Genomic DNA, 17537 nt, shown 5'->3' with positions numbered 1-17537 from the left:
ATCCCAAGCTCGGCCAGCTGAAGACTGTGAATGTTCATTTTTCAGCAAATGCCTGCTGCAGACTGCCAAGATGGAAAGAAGCATTTTCCCACCAGCTGAGATATTTTTTGGGTGGTGGTTGGGGGGGGGGGGGGGCGGGAGGGGGAACAATTGGTGCCCACCCACTTCTTCCCTAGGCCCTCCCAAAATCTGTTGTCTGGCTACGCCCCTGGTGGGCACCAAGTGTCCCCCCCCCCCCCCAACCACCACCAAAAATATATCTCAGCTGGCAGGAAATTGTTTCTTACCATTTTGGCAGTCTGCAGCAGGTATGCGCTGAAAACTGAGCATGCACAGGTGCTGGTATCATGGAGAGTAGCGTTTTTGTTACCATTGGGAGGGGAAGTCTTCAACTGGTGGAGCTTGAGATCCCCACCAGCTACCGCTAAAAGTGTGCGACTGTTGGGTGGGCCTGAGTTCTAAGTGGGTGGGCCCTGGCCCACCTGTGGCTACACCACTGATCCTGGCAGACACTTGCCGGTAAAGTGCAGGAACTCCATCCCTGACATACCCGGCAGCTCTACACCCCTGGGAAGCATCTTTTTTTAATGGCCTACTTTGTATCAGATGTCCAGGCTGTTGTGCACCTTCCAGTTCATTTCTGACTTTGGGTTTGAATGAAATCCTATGTCCACAATATGAGGTGTGCACATCCCATATATTTATTTATTTATTTATTTATTTATTTATTTATTTGCATTTGTATCCCACATTTTCCCACCTATTTGCGGGCTCAGTGTGGCTTACAATACATTGTGAATGATGGAAGTGCAATTGGTTGCAATACAATTCTGAGTTACATTGTGAAGAGTTATCGAAAACAAAGTAAATACAGGGTATCATTTGGGGATGGAACAGCGGAGTATGTGGGAGTACAGTTGGTTGCAGTGCGCTTATAGGTTACATTAGGAAGAATTGTAAAAGACAGAGTAGTTCGGGATATCATTCGGGAATAGAACAGCGGAATATAACAGTGGCGAGTTGAAAGGGGGACAAAACAGTATCGGGGGAAATGAAGGTCTAATAATTTTATCTGTAGAACATGCTGGCGGATCTCCAGTATTTTTAGAGGGAGAGGGTCATCCATCTTGTTCTGTGTTGGTTGTTTCATTCCATTTGCACCAGTGGCATAGCTAGACATCTAAATTTGGATGGGCCTGAGCCCAAAGTGAGTGAGCACAAGAACCCCTCCCCCTGCCGTTCATCTCTTCCCCCCCCCCCCTCTTCCCCACAGATGATCCAGCGTCTCTCATCCCCTTTCCCCTGTGCACCTTTTAAACACTTCGGTTCTTGAAGAATCAAAGTGTTTAAAAGGTTCACTAAAGGGGGGAGGGGTGAGAAACACTGGATTGTGTGTGGGGGAGGGGAGGAAAAGGTGCAAGAAGTCTTCTGCTGGCAGATTTTGGGAATTCGTGCCAGCCACATCACAGGAGCTGCTGGATTAACCTATGCCCAGCTGGGCCCATCCACAACTATGAAGCTGATTTTGTGCACATTTGTATGATACTTAAACTGCTTTCATATGTCCATAGTGCCAGATAGCACATGGAATTGGTATACTTAACTGAACTGAACCCACAGAGGAGTGCCCAGCCTTGTGTGACTATTGTAGAGTCATTGATCTTCAGACAGCATGGGCAGGATATTCAAAAGCACTCATCTATATAGCAGCTGTTACTATATGGATAAGTCCCCTATATATGATTTTCCAGTTGTACTATATAAGTACATAAGTATTGCCATATTGGGACAGACCGAAGGTCCATCAAGCCCAGAATCCTGTTTTCAATAGAGGCCAATCCAGGTTACAAGACCTGGCAAGACCCCAAAACAGTACAATACGTTTTATGCTGCTTATCCTAGAAACAAGCAGTGGATTTTCCCCAAGTCTATCTTAATAATGGCTTATGGACAGAAGCGTAGCCAGGTTGATGGCGCAGGGGGAGCGAGAGTGGACTTCTGCCAGCACACATTTTCAGTGCTGCACAACGAACAAAATAGGTGCCTGCGCCGGCAGAACTAAGTTCGGGGGAGTGGCCGCTCTCGTGGTGCTCCAGCTAGGTATGCCACTGCTTATGGACTTTTCTTTTAGGAAGCTATCCAAACCTTTGTTAAACCCCGCTAAGCTAAATGCTTTTACCACATTCTCTGGCAAGGAATTCCAGAGTTTAATTACACATTGAGTGAAGAAATATTTTCTGATTTGTTTTAAATTTACTACTTTGTAGCTTCATTGCGTGCTCCCTAGTTCTAGTATTTTTTGAAAGATTAAACAAGCAATTCACGTCTACTCGTTCCACTCCACTCATTATTTTATAGACCTCTATCATATCTCCCCTCAGCTGTCTTTTCTCCAAGGTGAAGAGCCCTAGTCGCTTCAGCCTTTCCTCATAGGGAAGTCGTCCCATCCCCTTTAGCATTTTCATCACCCTTCTCTGTACCTTTTCTAATTCCACTACACTTTTTTTTAGATGTGGTGACCATAGTATTCGAGGTGTGTTTGCATCGTGGAGTGAGACAAAGGCATTATAATGTCCTTATTTTGTTTTCCATTCCTTTCCTAATAATACCTAACATTTTATTTGCTTAGCTGCTGCTGCACACTGAGCAGAGGGTTTCAACGTATCATCAACATTGACACCTAGGTCCCTTTCCTGGTCAGTGACTCCTAATGTGGAACCTTGCATCACTATAGTGAATATAAGTGGCCTGGGCTTCCAGGATGGCATTTTTGAAAAGCATCCATGCCTGATGTAAATTTTTGACCTCTGCAGCTGATCCTCTGTTTTGTTTTGTTTTTCACCAATCTTCTCATTTTATCATAGTCTCCTTTTTGAAAATTACAAAACATGCTAACATATTGGATTTCCTGTGTGTATTTTCTCCAGATTAAATATAAAATCTGATCATATCATGATCACTGTTATCAAGCGGCCCCAACACCATTACCTCCTGCACCAGATCATGCATTCCACTAAGGACTAGGTCTAGAATTTTTCCTCCTCTTGTTGGCTCCTGTATCAGCTGCTCCATAAAGCAGTCCTTGATTTCAAGGAATTTTACCTCCCTAGCATGCCCTGATGTCACATTTACCCAATCAATATCGTGGTAATTTAAATCACCCATTATTATTGTGTTCCTCAGTTTGTTAGCCTCCCTAATTTCTGATAACATTTCTACATCTGTCTGTTCGTCCTGAACAGGTGGACACTAGTGCACTCCTATCACTATCCTTTTCCCCTTTACACATGGAATTTAAATCCATAGGGATTCCAAGATGTGTTTTGTGTCCTGCATAATTTTCAATGTATTTGATTCAAGGCCCTCCTTAACATACAGTGCTACCCCTCCACCAATTCGATCCACCCTATCACTACGATATAATTTGTACCCTGGTACAACAGTGTCCCACTGGTTATCCTCCTTCCACCAGGTCTCAGAGATGCCTATTCTATCTAATTTTTAATTTACTGCAATATATTCTAACTCTCCCATCTTATTTCTTAGGCTTCTGGCATTCACATATAGCAGCTGACAGTGATACTCTGCGATGCTTATACATGGCCTGGCACTACCTGGGTAGTGAGGGTGAGGCAAGGTCATTCTGCTTAACTATATGGATAGCCAGCGATATTCAGCCACTATCCATATAGTTAAGCAGTGCGGCTTAGGACAGCTGCTAAGTGGTTTGATTTAGGCCAGCAAAATGGCTTCCCTAATGAAACTGCTTAGGTAGATGGATAGCTACCTGTATAGCAGCAATGATTATCATGCTCCGGGTATATTCAGTGCCACCACTTCTATGGAAAACAGTCCTGAATGTACGTATAATATTTTAATACCACTTCTGGCTTTTAAAAAAATGCTGACTGTGATATTTAAATATTGAGCCCTTTCTGTGTTTGGCATGAAAATTACTACAGGTAATGCATAAAGGGGAGAATTCTATAAACAGCACTCAAAATTCGGTGCTGGAAAAAATCAGCACTAAGCACCAGGGACGTAGTCAGACTTCGGCGGGAGGGGGGTCCAGAGCCAGAGGTGAGGAGGCACATTTTATCCCCCTCCCCGGCGCTGCCCCCCGCCATTTAAAAAAAAACCCGCCATTTTTTACCCCTCCTGCCGCCACCACCACCTTTGACCCCCCTGGCACCAACCCTTTTGACCCCCTCTTCCCGCTGCCGCCAACCCTCCCCCGCCACTGCCGTCAGCGGGTACCTTTGCTGGCGGGGGTCCCCAACCCCCGCCAGCCGAAGTCCTCTTCTCCGGCGTGGCCGTGTTGCTGATCTGCAAGGGCAGGCTTCTGTTTCTGTGAGTCTGATGTCAGACTCAGAGAAACAGAAGCCTGCCCTTGCAGATGAGCAACACGGCCGCATTGGAGAAGAGGACTTCGGCTGGCGGGGGTTGGGGACCCCCGCCAGCAAAGCTACCCGATGGCGGCAGTGGGAAGGAGGGTTGGTGGCGGGAGGGGGGCTCAAGGGGGTTGGTGGCGGGGAGGGGGGGCCAGGGCCAAATCTACAGGGGCCCATGCCCCTGTGGCCACACGTAGCTACGCCCCAGCTAAGCACTATTGTGTAACGGGTGTGCACCCTTTATAGAATCATACTAAATGCCAATTCCCACACCAAACTGTGGGCACCAGCCTTATGCCTAATAAGCCTTGGTGTAAATGGCGGTGCCCAGGTTTGGCTCACTGAGGCAGTGTTCCGTAACAATGCACACAACCTTTTGGAACGCCTCTGACATGCCCAGATGTATGCGCAAATTTGAATGAGAGCTAATTAACATCAAGAATTGGTTGTTAGCACCCAGTTATTGATTAAGTGGCTTGTTAGCCAATTAAATTGCTTGTGCATCTCAGAAGCGCGCCCAAATTTTGGCGTGCAAATGTAGGCGCCTTACATAGAATCCAGGAGCAAATAATAAAAATAAAAAGAAAGGTAGAGAAAAACAGTTAATAATGCCGCAGAAAAACTACAGAACACAGGACAAATTCTCATACTGGCTCTGGTCAGATCACATTTCTTTTCCAGTGGAAGGAGACAGCATAATTGCCCCTGGTACAAAATAAGTACCTGAGTATTCTTAAACCTTACTATTACTATGTTTATTACAATTTATAATATTCTCCTTACAATACTTTGTATTTCTATTTACTATGTAAGCCGCATTGAACCTGCTATGTGTGGGAAAGCGCGGGGTACAAATGTAATAAATAATAATATTTTGCAGTTCTTCTAGCTGCTGTTTCTGTAGTATCTCTATACCAGTAAAGAATTTCTCTCTGTGCCTTCTGCTCTGTCCTGCTGCTTGTATCTATCTTTGTCTTTCTCTTTTCTCTGTCTCAGGACGCAAGGTACTTTCTTGGCGTGACAGTTTGTCCATGTGTTGCCTCTCTGCCTGAGGTTATCTGCCAGCTCTCATTATCCAGTTCTTGGAGTTCAGCAGCCTCTCTGACCTCCCTTGAACTGTCTTTTCCTGGTACTTCCTCCCCTCCCCTGGGGCAGGCTGCATCAGGTGACCCTGCCTGGGCCCAGAGCCTGCTCCAGTCATTGCTGCCTGTGGAAAGGACAGCTCAAGCTCTGTTCTCACCCCTTAAAGCCTAACATCTGGCAGGAAAGGGGGCAGGGTGCCAAAGGGCCCCCCACAAGATGGCCAGTGAGGTAGAGGAGCTGACCCAGACCCCACTCCAGAAGATCTGGATCCCACCCATGAGCAACCGGCTGCTGCGGCGCAGGGGCTGTAAGTCTCTGGGATGGGTGGGGGAAGGAGCAGGCAGGGGACAGAAAGTTGTGGGTGAGATAAGAAGAGTAGAGAGGCAGAGCCAGCGCCTGTGAAAAGGATAAGGCTTTCCTTTTTTACTGTGCCATGTTGCGATGTGTAAAAGGGAGGGAGGGAGGAACTGTATCATATGCAATGAATGCAGGGCTTTTTAGAACTGAATGTTAAACTTTAACTTTAAAACATGTTAGCACAGCATTGTACAGAAATATTATTATGACAGCCTGTACTCATGATAGTATCTCACCTGTAATGGAGAGAATTCAGCATTATTCCACAGAAAAGCATGGTGAAAAGTTGAGGGGGCTCATATTTGAAAGATTTGTCCTGATATCTCTGGGAGTCACTCAGACTAATCTTCGTTCTTTTTAAATTTCCCCCTCTCTGACTGGTTGCATTTTGTTTGGTGAATGTGTTGGCTGCATAAAATTTAGCCACCAGCCGTGAGGCTGCAGTTAGAATTTAGCAGGCAGTACTAGCTATTGGTGCTGGCAAGGGCAGGCCCATCGTTAACCGGATCTTTATATCCTCTTAACTTTATGGGGTTATATATACAGTGGCTGAATATCCAGACAAAACTAACCGCATAAAAATATCCAGGCATTGAATATAGCCCCCCAGGGCCGCCCAGAGACAAAGCCGGGTCCGGGGTAAACAATCCAGGGCCACCCACCTGTCCCCCGCCACTGTCATCACTGCCCCCCCCCCCCCCCATATCAGCGATCGAAACAGCCATGGGTCCTTCTTTGTGCCACATCCCACCTCCTGTGAAGTAACTTCCTGTTTCCACGTAGGCGGGATGTGGTAGGGAGAAGGCCCTATGACCGGCAGAGTAGTCTCTCTTGATCACCACCACCAGGCCCTCCTTGGAGGCCAGGCCGGGGAAACTTGCCCTCCCTCTCTTCGGCCTTGAAGCCCCCTGAATGTTTTCATAGCAGTAACTACTTCCATACCAAGGGACATTCACAGTAACTGTGACCTTTCCTCTGTCTCCAGCCTCCATCCCCCAGTTTACGAACTCCCCTACAGTGATCATAATGGTAGGGCTCCCGGCCCGTGGGAAGACTTACATCTCCAAGAAGCTGACACGTTACCTCAACTGGATTGGAACCCCCACCAAAGGTAAGACCCTCCCAGACAGCAAGCCTCTGATGCGGCACAGGCCACGCTATATAGTGCTACCACTGTTACCCTTTTCCCCCCTCCGCAGTGTTCAACGTGGGACAGTACCGGCGGGATGCTGTTCGGACCTACAAGAACTATGAGTTCTTTCGGCCCGACAACGAGGAGGCAATGAGAATCCGGAAGTGAGTGTGTGACTTGTTCACTTCAAGTGTTCCCTTCCTCCCAGTAACTGCATAAAGAGAAGGTGTGAAACTCCTATATGCCGCCTGGGAAACTCCTATATGCTGCCTGCGTCTCACGGACAGGGCACTGCAATGAGGAAGTTCACACTGGTGATGTTGCACTGATAGGGCAGTGCAGGGAGGAAGTCCATAATGTCGGTTCTCACTGATAGTGGGTGAGAATTCTCAGGCTTCTGGTGTTGGACGTTATATGCTGAAGTCTCTGTGTGTTCTCTCCTACAGACAATGTGCACTTACAGCCCTGAGGGATGTCAACACATACCTGTCCCATGAGGATGGCCATGTGGCGGTGAGCAAAGAGAAACCTTAATACTTCAGGGTAGGAGGCATGTGAACTGAACCAGGATGGGGTACAATGCACTCAGATATACCCATCCTTAACATTTTTTATTTTATTTATTTATTTATTTGTAGCATTTGTATCCCACATTTTCCCACCTATTTGCAGGCTCAATGTGGCTTACATTTGCCATAATGGCGATTGCCATTCCGGACTACAAATATGCGCATGGTTTTACAATCAATTGCGTACAAACATGGTGAAAGAATACATTGTGATCTTGCGTACATATTAGTACATGGTTTTACAATCATAAACTTCCAAAAGGAAACAGTGTTCCTGGCAAAGGGAATCCATGTTTTGTTTTATCAGAAATCCCTGTGTGTGCTGGCTGCATGAATTTTTAGTTTATTACAGCATGATTTATACTCTGCAAAAGGGATTTTGAATTTAGCTCATGCTTTTCAATCGCAGCTCAAGGTGAGTTACATTCAGGTAGATATTCTCCTTTCCCCAAAGGGCTTACTGCAGAGTTTCTCAAACTGTGGGTCAGTAACCCAAAGGGGGGTCACACAACCGGCCTTTGGGGCCATGACCTAGGTGGGCTCTCCATAGGTGCATTATTATTCTGCACCTCCAGGGGGGGGTCACATAATTTAATTTGACTTTAATTGTGGGGTGACAGCCACAAAAAGATTGGGAAGCATGGGAAGCACTGGCTTACAATCTACATTTGAACCTGAGGCAATGGAGGGTTAAGTGGCTTGCCCAAGATCACAAGCAGACACACTACTTAATTATTTATTTATGACTTTTATATCCCACATTAACTCAAATAGCAGTCAAGTTCAATGTATCTCACAATATAACAAAAGTAGACCTGCCAAGGCATTCTGATTACATGTAATCCGAATGCCTTGTCAGTTCTACTTTCGTTATATTGTGAGCCACATTGAAATTGACTCCTATATATATATATATACAAAATTACTAATAACAGCATTACATGAAATCCTGATCATATAACATGTTTGTAATACATAAGATAGAATGTGAATATAGACAGGGTTGTTGTTGTTATTACAATTTTAGTTAGAGGGTTAGTTATTTCTGTTGTTAGAGGTCGATCTTATCAAGTGAGTTTTCAATAGTTTACGAAACATGAGATAGTCTTCAGTTTCACGGAATTGTTTGAGCAAAAAGTTCCATCTGGTTGTACTTTGGTATGAAAATCCAGCATTGTGGATAGTTTTATATTTGATTTTATTACATTGAGGGAAGTGTAATACAAGAAAGTCTCTGGATGGTTTTTTTTTTTAAATTTGAAAATTTTTATTAGACACAACTTAAGGAACACAGTGTAAGGCTATGCTGCCTTCAAAATTCTGAAATACATCAAACAATTGAGTTACATCTCGGTATATCATCAGTTTTAATATTTTTCTCCCCCCCCCCCCTCCCCCCTCCCTCTCCCACCCTCCCCTATTCATTACTGTCCACTTCTTGGTTGTATCCCCTGTTTTTTTACAATGTATTAATCCATAATTTCTCCAAATGAATCCACTCTTTAGCATCAGGTTTGTATTTACCCATTCTCTTATCCGTCAACTGTTCCAGGCCTACAATATTCTTGACTCTCATCTTCCATGATGCAATAGTGGGTCCAAGTCTCTGTTTCCAGTGGGCCGCAACTTCCAACTTTGCGGCTGCCAACCCTAATCTTTTAAGCCTCCTTTGCCATTTCTGACCCCTTTTATTTTCTGGATGGTTTTTTAGCATTGCGTGTTGATAGCTCTATAAGATTCTGATGTAAAATGGGAATGAACCATAAATTATTTGGTGGATGAATCATGGTCAGCCCAAGGCAAGATGCCACCTGAGGTGGAGCTTGCATGCCGCCCTTCCCCCAGCATTTTACCTGGTCACGGTGACTTTCGCAGCCCGGCAGTGGCAGCAATTCCTATACGCTGCCCTGCTGCCACCAGCACCCGCCTCTTCTCTTTACTGTGGCTGCCTGAGTGAAACAGGAAGTTACTTCAGGCGGCCGCAGTAAAGGGAAGAGGCGGATGCTGGCAGCAGCAGGGCATCATATGGGAATCGCTGCTGCTGCCGGGCTTGAAAAGTCACCGTGACCAGGTAATACGCCCCTGAGATGTTGCTCCTAAAGCGTGCCGCCTGAGGCCCTTGCTTCGGGTGACCTAATGGTCAAGCCGCCCCTGGGATGAATAGACATAGTTTGAAAATAATGCATGAACTTATAGGTAGCCAGTGTAGTTTGAGCAGAAGCACTTTGGAGTATCGGGAGTATATGCTTAAAGTACAAGACGAGATGCTGTGTTTTGAGCAGTTTGTAATTTTCTGATTAGTGAGGTCTTAAGTCCTGCATAGACTAATCTTTTTAGTTTCCATAATGATTTGAATACATTGGGATTTAAGCTAGGCTTCCCTAGTTCTAAGCCTGCTATTCTAACCATTAGGCTACTCCTCCACCAAATAGTTCTACAGTGCTTCAAAATCCTGTCTACTAGCTAGTTAGGTGGACCACTTATTGACACCCCTGCCTTAACAGATATATATAATCTAATATTGACACTTTTATTCCGCTTTACTGAGGTGGATCAAGGCGGATCATAATTAAGATACAGATCAAAGAGATAATCCCCTCTTATAACAATATATTTCCATGGTTATCATAATTCATATTCAGTCTAGATAACTGTCAAATATAAGGTAAAAAGAAAACGTTTAAAATTCTCCTAAGTATGATAGTGAATGATACTGCGGATACCACACAGCAATTCATTCCACAAAGCCGGGCTCCTACCAGTTAAACTTTTCTGTGTGGTAGTCGATTTCTGGAATACATAATTTAACTTCCTGAGCAGAGCTCAGCTATTCAGAAGGGGAATAAATAAAAATTATGCCTTGAAGATATTTGGGAGCTAGACTGTATAGAATCTTAAAGACGAACGACAGTAATTTAAAATGTATCCTATACTGCAATATTCACAGCAGCCAGAAGGTGGTGCTATCATACCAAGGCGGGACCAGTTCTGGGCACTGCAGTGAGGAAGTTCACTGGTGGTGTCTCACTGACAGTCCAGGTTTTAATTAAAGCAGGGGCTACTTGCTGTTATTGAGAACTGTAACTTTGCCTCCCTTACTCTGTTTTTGTCCCTGAGTGATCTGAACAGAGATAGAGAAGCCTGGGTCTGGCTCAAGGTTTTCAGCTGTCTCAAGCAAATGCATTTTTTATTAGTTTTACTCATGCCAGTGCTTTGCATTTTTGTAACATGTATTAACATGTATCAACAAATCAACTGCATGTGCATTAATTTGTAGGTTTACATGTTAAATTGATTTTATGCACATTTAACATTTTTAACACAAAAAAATTCCCATGCATAATTTTGAAATATGTGATGGGCCATCAAAAGTGGAAATAAAAGCTGAGGGGATGATATTCAGCTTGTGGTGCTCAGAATTTTGCTGATTGCTGTCGGCATTATGCCTGGAAATTCAATGGTGGGTCATATCCGGGTTTGGGTATTGAATTTCCAGGTTTCTAGAACCGGCTAAAGCATAGGCGGTTAAGTGCAATAGTCATGACTTAACTGGCTGTGGGGCACTGCAGAAAGATAGGACTGACTTTTATGCGGTTAACCTGGCCAATTAAGTGCTGAATATTGGTGCTTAACTGGCCAAGTGCTGACTCCGCCCCCGGAACACCCCCAAAATAGTCAGTTTTGAGAGAGGCGCTAACTGGACATTTCCAGTGGCATGACCCGGTTAAGTGCTCCTGAAAATGACCAGTTAGCTCCGAACAGGCAATTTAACTGGCCAGGAGCCATTTCTGGTTGGTTAAATCGCTTTGAATATTGATCCATACAATAATAATTACACAACTTTCACCACACTTGTATCATCATCAGTCTAACAGTGTAAGTAGTGCACACAATTTTCCTTCAGTGCACATTGCACATCAATTTACAAATTTTTGTTGGTTTATATTATCTTCATCCAAAAACATTCACATTCTTATCAGTGCCATAATGTGCGTTGCAGGGGCGTAACCAAACCTCACGGTAGGAGGGGGCCAGAGCCCAAGGTTGGGGGCACATTTTGAGTGCCGCCCCCCCCCCCCCCACCGCCTCGCCTCCTTGCCGCTTCCCCTCACAAATAAATACCTTTGCTGGCAGGGGTCCCCAACCTCTGCCAGCCAAAGACTTCTTCAGCAGCGGTCTCCGGCGCAGCCGCGTTTGCTGCCTGACCCCTGCTCTTCTTTCTTCTTGCTCCTCCTGTGCACGCTGACGTTCATGGCGCTGAAGAAGGCTGAACCACCCCACCACACACACACACACACACACTCTCTCTCTCTCTCTCACACTGTCTCTCACACACTCTATGTCTCACAGTGTATCACATTCACTCTCTACGTGTCACACAGTCACTTACATACTTGCTTGGTCTCATACACTCAGTCTCACAGACAATCTGTGCCTCACACACACTCTCACTCTCGCACACACTGTATCTGTGTGAAACACACACTCTCTCTCTCTCTCTATCACACTGTGTCTCCCATACGCAATTGCACACACTCTCATTCTCACACACACACTCTCTCACAGACACACTCACACCCAAACTCACACTCTCTCACACACACACACACACACACACACACACACACACACTCGCACTTACACTCTCTCTATCACACACAGTCACTCTCACATACACTCTCCAAAACATACACACTATGAGGAAAACCTTGCTAGCGCCCGTTTCATATGTGTCAGAAACGGGCCTTTTTTACTAGTAAATAATGTCACAAAATTAATAGCATACTCCATGATGCATTGCTAGGCAGTCAGCTACAAGTGGAGCAGAGATGTTCCGAGTATTGATTCGACAGCGGTGCTCATTCAGTCGAAGCCATATCATGCACTTAGTTCATCCCACATATCATAAGGGGGCACAGACAGATAATGATATATACAGCGTAGGAAGTAGCGTAGGAGGTGCTTCATTTTGCTGTAAACAATCTCTTGTCAGTAGGATGTTGCCATGTTGTACCATCAGTCATTGAGTCACACCATGGCCACATGGTTCATGAGTTGGGTTCAATACATTGTCTGGAATAAACATCTTCCAACATACCAAATCCTCTACATTTAAACCTTGTTGGATTGTGGTAATTGGGGGAACGTGGAACACCAGGTACAAGATAAATACGTGCTAATGCATAAAAATTGCACTACTATATATATACTATATATGATGTATTTGAAAAGGGCAAAACACAAACAAGATAGTCCTCTGGTTCTTTAATCTGGTATTGTAGCAAAAGCTCCAAGTTGGCAAATCATGCTCTTAAGTGAGCTTCCTTAAGAACTTGAAGGGGGTAACCCTGTTTCACAAATTCCTTAAATTCCTGAAGAGTGGAACAAAGTCTTTGCAGTCAAAGAACTTGGCTAGCCAGTAAACCGGTTTTTAAATGGTAAGGATGACAACTTTGAAATTAAAAATAATTATTCTGTTAAAACATGATCTGAAATTGATGACACTGCATCTGAAATTGAAAATCACCATCCAGAGAGCTCAACCACTGACAGAAGTATTCCAATTCCTCAAAAGACCCAATCCAAAAAAAAAAAAAAATGGCATCCAGAAACTGTTTTCAGATAAGAACCTTAGGGCTCTTTCACTAAAATGTGTTAAGTGTTAATGTGCAAATTATGGCATGTTAACCATTACTGCAGAAGCACACTAAGGGGTCCTTTTACTAAGGTGAACTGAAAAGTGGGCCTGCGCTGTTGTAGGTGCGTGTATTGGATGCACACCTGGAAAAGGCCTTTTTTTTTGGCCAAAAATGGATGTAGGACAAAATAAAAATTGGCGGGCATCTATTTTGGGCCTGATATCTTACCGCCACCCATTGACTTAGCGGTAAGGTAGCGCGCGTACACTGCTGATTACTGCCTGGTTGATGCCACACGGGAGAAAAAAATATATTTCCTGCCGCGTGTATTGGAGACATGTAAAAAATGGAATTACCTCCTGGGGCTCGCGATAGTTCCAAATTGACACATGTTGGACACGCCTAGGTGCCTTAATTAAAGGGCCCCAAACAGTCTACCACAGTGGCATAATGGTTTGCACGAGCTAATTTGTACATTAACTGCATTTTGTTTTAGGGGGCAGGAACTAGAAGAACGGGCCAGTGCCGTAGCGAGGGCAGCTGACACCCGGGGCGGGTCGCCGCTGCGCACCCCCCCCTCGGAGCTCATTCTTACTAGCATAAGAAAGTGGGGAGCGGGCGGGAGGGCCAATCCGCCCCGACTGCACATCGCTGGGAGCTGCGTCAGCTCCGCTGGTTCCCTGCTCTGTCTGCCCTGGAACAGGAAGTAACCTGTTCCGGGGCAGAGGGAGCAGGGAACCAGCGAAGCCGACACCCCCCCAGCGGTGTGCACCCTGGGCGGACCGCCACACCCCCCCCCTTCCTATGCCACTGGAACGGGTGCAGACTGCATAATGCAGTAAGCGCACAGTACTTTACCTGCATTACCTTTCATTTGTGCAGTTAATGCAGCTTCATGTAGCGGCTACATGAAGCTGCACTAATTGCGAGCAGGTTCTACATGCACTAATGCACATGTCCATGAGTTACTTCCAGAGGACATGCTGATTCTACTGTTATAGCTTGCTAAGAGCAAAATCTTGACGCACTTTAGTAAAAGACCTCCTTGGTGTAGCAGGCTGAGGGATATAAACGTTCTTCTTCCAGGGGTCAAAAAAATGGAAATAAAAAACACACACAAAATGGCGTGCAATCAAAGGATTGAGACAGTTTATTAAAACAATAAAGGACCTAACACAGGCCATGTTTCAGCCAAATGGCCTGGTTCAAGAGACCAAACTATCTGTAAAAGTGAATGCAGTATCTGAATTCCCGCTCGTGATCCCAGTGACAAAAACGTGTTGGCGCCATAACTGAAACTGGGATCATGAGCAGGTTGCCCGCACTACGAAGTAGAAGTTATTTGGGATCCTCCCACATTCCAACTTTACGAAGGTCCCTTTTACATGCTTTAATATAAGGAATTCAGATACTGCATTCACTTTTACAGATACTTTGGACTCCTGAAGCAGGCCCACTTGGCCGAAACACGGCCCATGTTAGTTCCTTTATTGTTTTAATAAAGAACTGTCTCAATCCTTTGATCATTCACCACTCTGTATGTGTTTTTTATCTCCGCTTTTTTGCCTTCTTTGGATAGCTCTGTGGAGTTTTGGACTTCTTTTTTTCTCTTGCTTCTTCCTGGAATGCCACATACAAAGTGGCAGTAGATGGTGCACCTACAGCTATGCCAGATTGCTTTTTCAAAAGAAATTCCTCTGTAATTTGCAGCTGCAGCAAAAGGTGGCTGTGCGGCCATTTCGGAGGGGGGAGCACTTACCGCCACCCATTGAGGTGGCAGTAAAGGCTCCCACGCTAACCCGGCGGTAAACGCGGCACTATCTGATTACCAAAGGGTAAACACAGCACTACAAAAATAGCGTTGGAAACAGTACACGCTGGAGGTGGGAACTACCACTTGTCTGCTGCAGTAGCCCGGTGGCACTTCTGGTTCAGCTCTCATGATAATTATTATTATTATTTGTTACATTTGTATCCCACATTTTCCCACCTTTTGCAGGCTCAATGTGGCTTACATATAACCGTTAACGGTGTTAGCCGATTACGGTCTGAATAAATACATGGTATGAATGAATACAAAGTGATATTGTAGTAGAATGAGGTACATGTATGGTAGGTACAGTTGGAGGAACTTAGAGAGGAAAAGGGGGAAGAAGAATCAGGTAATGTTCGTTATGGTCTTTGGTTGCATTGTGTCGCAAGTGAACAGTCATTATGATTCATTTTGAACTCAGACAAAGCAATCTTATGGGGTCGCGTTAAATTGTTAAATACATGATCATTTTTAAAATTCAGTTCTTGTTGAATAATGTCTCGTAAAACCAGGGCTTTTTTTGAGGGGGTACTTGAGGGTACTGAGTACTGGCAGCTTTTCCGTTGTCTGCTAAAATTGACCCATGGAGCCCAAGTTTTAATGAAAGAGCTCAGGCTCTACACCCCAATTCTGCCTTATCATAGATTCTGTGACTGGTTGCAGAGGTCCTAGCTATTGTGGGGTGGGTTCCTCAGTCATAGACGGTCGGTAGCCTAACTGTTTGGGGAGGCTAAAGGGGGTGGAGCTTACCTCCATACGCTCCGTGGCAGCGACGTCAATGAAGAAAAAGACACTACAGGCTCGCCGCCAGCTTCTCCCTTCTCTCTGCACACAGTGTCCTGCCCTTGCAGAAACAGGAAATGCATCACCGCAGAAGGCGGGACACTGTATACAGAGAGAAGGGAGAAGCTGGCAGCGAGCCTGTAGTCTTTTTCTTCATTGACGTCGCTGCCACGGAAATAAAAGGTCAAAACGCGCGGGGCGGGGGCCGGGCTGCATCGCAAACAGAAGTCCACAATTGGGCTGGGGAGGCTTAGCCTCCCCAAGCCTCTTGGGGCGCCTATGTCCTCAGTGATCACCTCACTCCTGAAGGGTGGCCTAGCATTTGAGTACCAACACCTTTTTTGCTAGTAAAAATGCACTGCGTAAAACCAAATCATGGAAAGTAGCAATAGCTGCATCTGTGCACCCTGGGGAAATCCACAGAGATTTCCCATGAATCAACCAGTTAGCTGGAGCAGATGGATGGATGTGTAGCAAAAAAATTTGTTATTTTAAGCTTCCAAGGACTGATGAAATGTTAATCACAGAAGATGCCAAGCAATTTGAGATAGTGTAGTCGGTCCCTGCTATTTCACACTGGGAAAGTGCATTAAGCGGGAGATCCGATTCCACGAGTGGGGAGGTCATGATCCTGTAGAAAAAAAGGCTCTGAAGATTATTGGATTTGTCTTGAACGCTGCAAATGTTTCACATTAACAAACCAAATGCACATCCCTAGTCTTTACTTGTCCAAATGATGGCCTGAATGCTGCCCCTGAAAATGTTCTGCCCTGGGCACCTGCTTGCTTTGATAGCGTCTAGAGCCATCTCTGCCCCTTTTATGAGAGTAATCTGTGATACATCTTGTTCTTTTCCATGCTGTCCTTGCAGGTTTTTGATGCCACTAACACCACTCGGGAGAGGAGGGCTCTGATCTTGCAGTTCGCTAAGGAGCATGGCTATAAGGTAAAAGGGGGAAAGATGACTAGAGAAAAAGTGATACATGCATTGTAGGGGTACTTTTATTTATTTATTTATTTATTTATTTGTAGCATTTGTATCCCACATTTTCCCACCTATTTGCAGGCTCAATGTGGCTTACATAGTTCCATAATGGTAATTACCAGTTCCGGAAAAGAGAAATAGGTAGAGAAGGCAGAACTTAATTCAAAATAAAAATTAGCTTGAACAATCAGGAATATTAAACTTCGAAACATGATAAAATTGATATAAACAATTAGGAAATAAAGAGTTACATTTTGTGTATATCCGGTGTACATTTTGTTAACTGACATTTAGGATGAATTATTGTGGTAAGCTTTCTTGAATAAATTGGTTTTCAATAGTTTACGGAAGTTTATTATGTCATAAGTAATTTTGATGGATTTTGGTAATTCATTCCAGATTTGCATATGTTAATTTATATTTTAGTCCTTTACAGTTGGGATAGTGAAGATTCAGGAATGTATGTGATGAATTAGTGGAGTTCCTGGTTGTTAGGTCTATGAGGCCTGATATATACCCCGGAGCTTCACCGTGTATGATCTTATAAACCAGGGTGCAGATCTTAAATGCAATGCGTTCTCTTAATGGAAGCCAATGTAGTCTTTCTCTTAAGGGTCTGGCATTTTCATATTTCATTTTGCCAAATATGAGTCTGGCTGCCGTGTTTTGTGCAGTTTGAAGTTTTTTAATTATTTGCTCCTTACAACCGGCATAGATAGCGTTGCAGTAATCTAATTGGCTTAGTATCAATGATTGTACCAGTCTGCAGAATGTTTCTCTTGGGAA

General features: G+C 44.6%; 1 protein-coding gene across 4 annotated transcripts in view; it reads left to right on the top strand.

Moving 5' to 3' along the window:
- The window catches only part of PFKFB1 (6-phosphofructo-2-kinase/fructose-2,6-biphosphatase 1), a 79336-nt gene that overhangs the window by 22436 nt on the left and 39363 nt on the right, over positions 1-17537 (top strand). For 2 of the 4 annotated variants that reach the window (XM_030194040.1, XM_030194043.1), the window contains exons 1-5: positions 5600-5781; positions 6817-6942; positions 7031-7127; positions 7410-7476; positions 16638-16712. In XM_030194040.1, coding sequence (XP_030049900.1) covers positions 5691-5781; positions 6817-6942; positions 7031-7127; positions 7410-7476; positions 16638-16712 — 456 coding nt within the window. In that variant the 5' untranslated portion in view covers positions 5600-5690. Of the gene's footprint in view, positions 1-5599; positions 5782-6816; positions 6943-7030; positions 7128-7409; positions 7477-16637; positions 16713-17537 lie in introns of those variants that run through there. The other 2 variants (XM_030194041.1, XM_030194042.1) reach the window with 1 other exon arrangement.

This window comes from Microcaecilia unicolor, chromosome 2, assembly GCF_901765095.1.
Source record: "Microcaecilia unicolor chromosome 2, aMicUni1.1, whole genome shotgun sequence".
NCBI lineage: Eukaryota > Metazoa > Chordata > Amphibia > Gymnophiona > Siphonopidae > Microcaecilia > Microcaecilia unicolor.
This window is presented reverse-complemented; position numbering and strand designations above follow the sequence as displayed.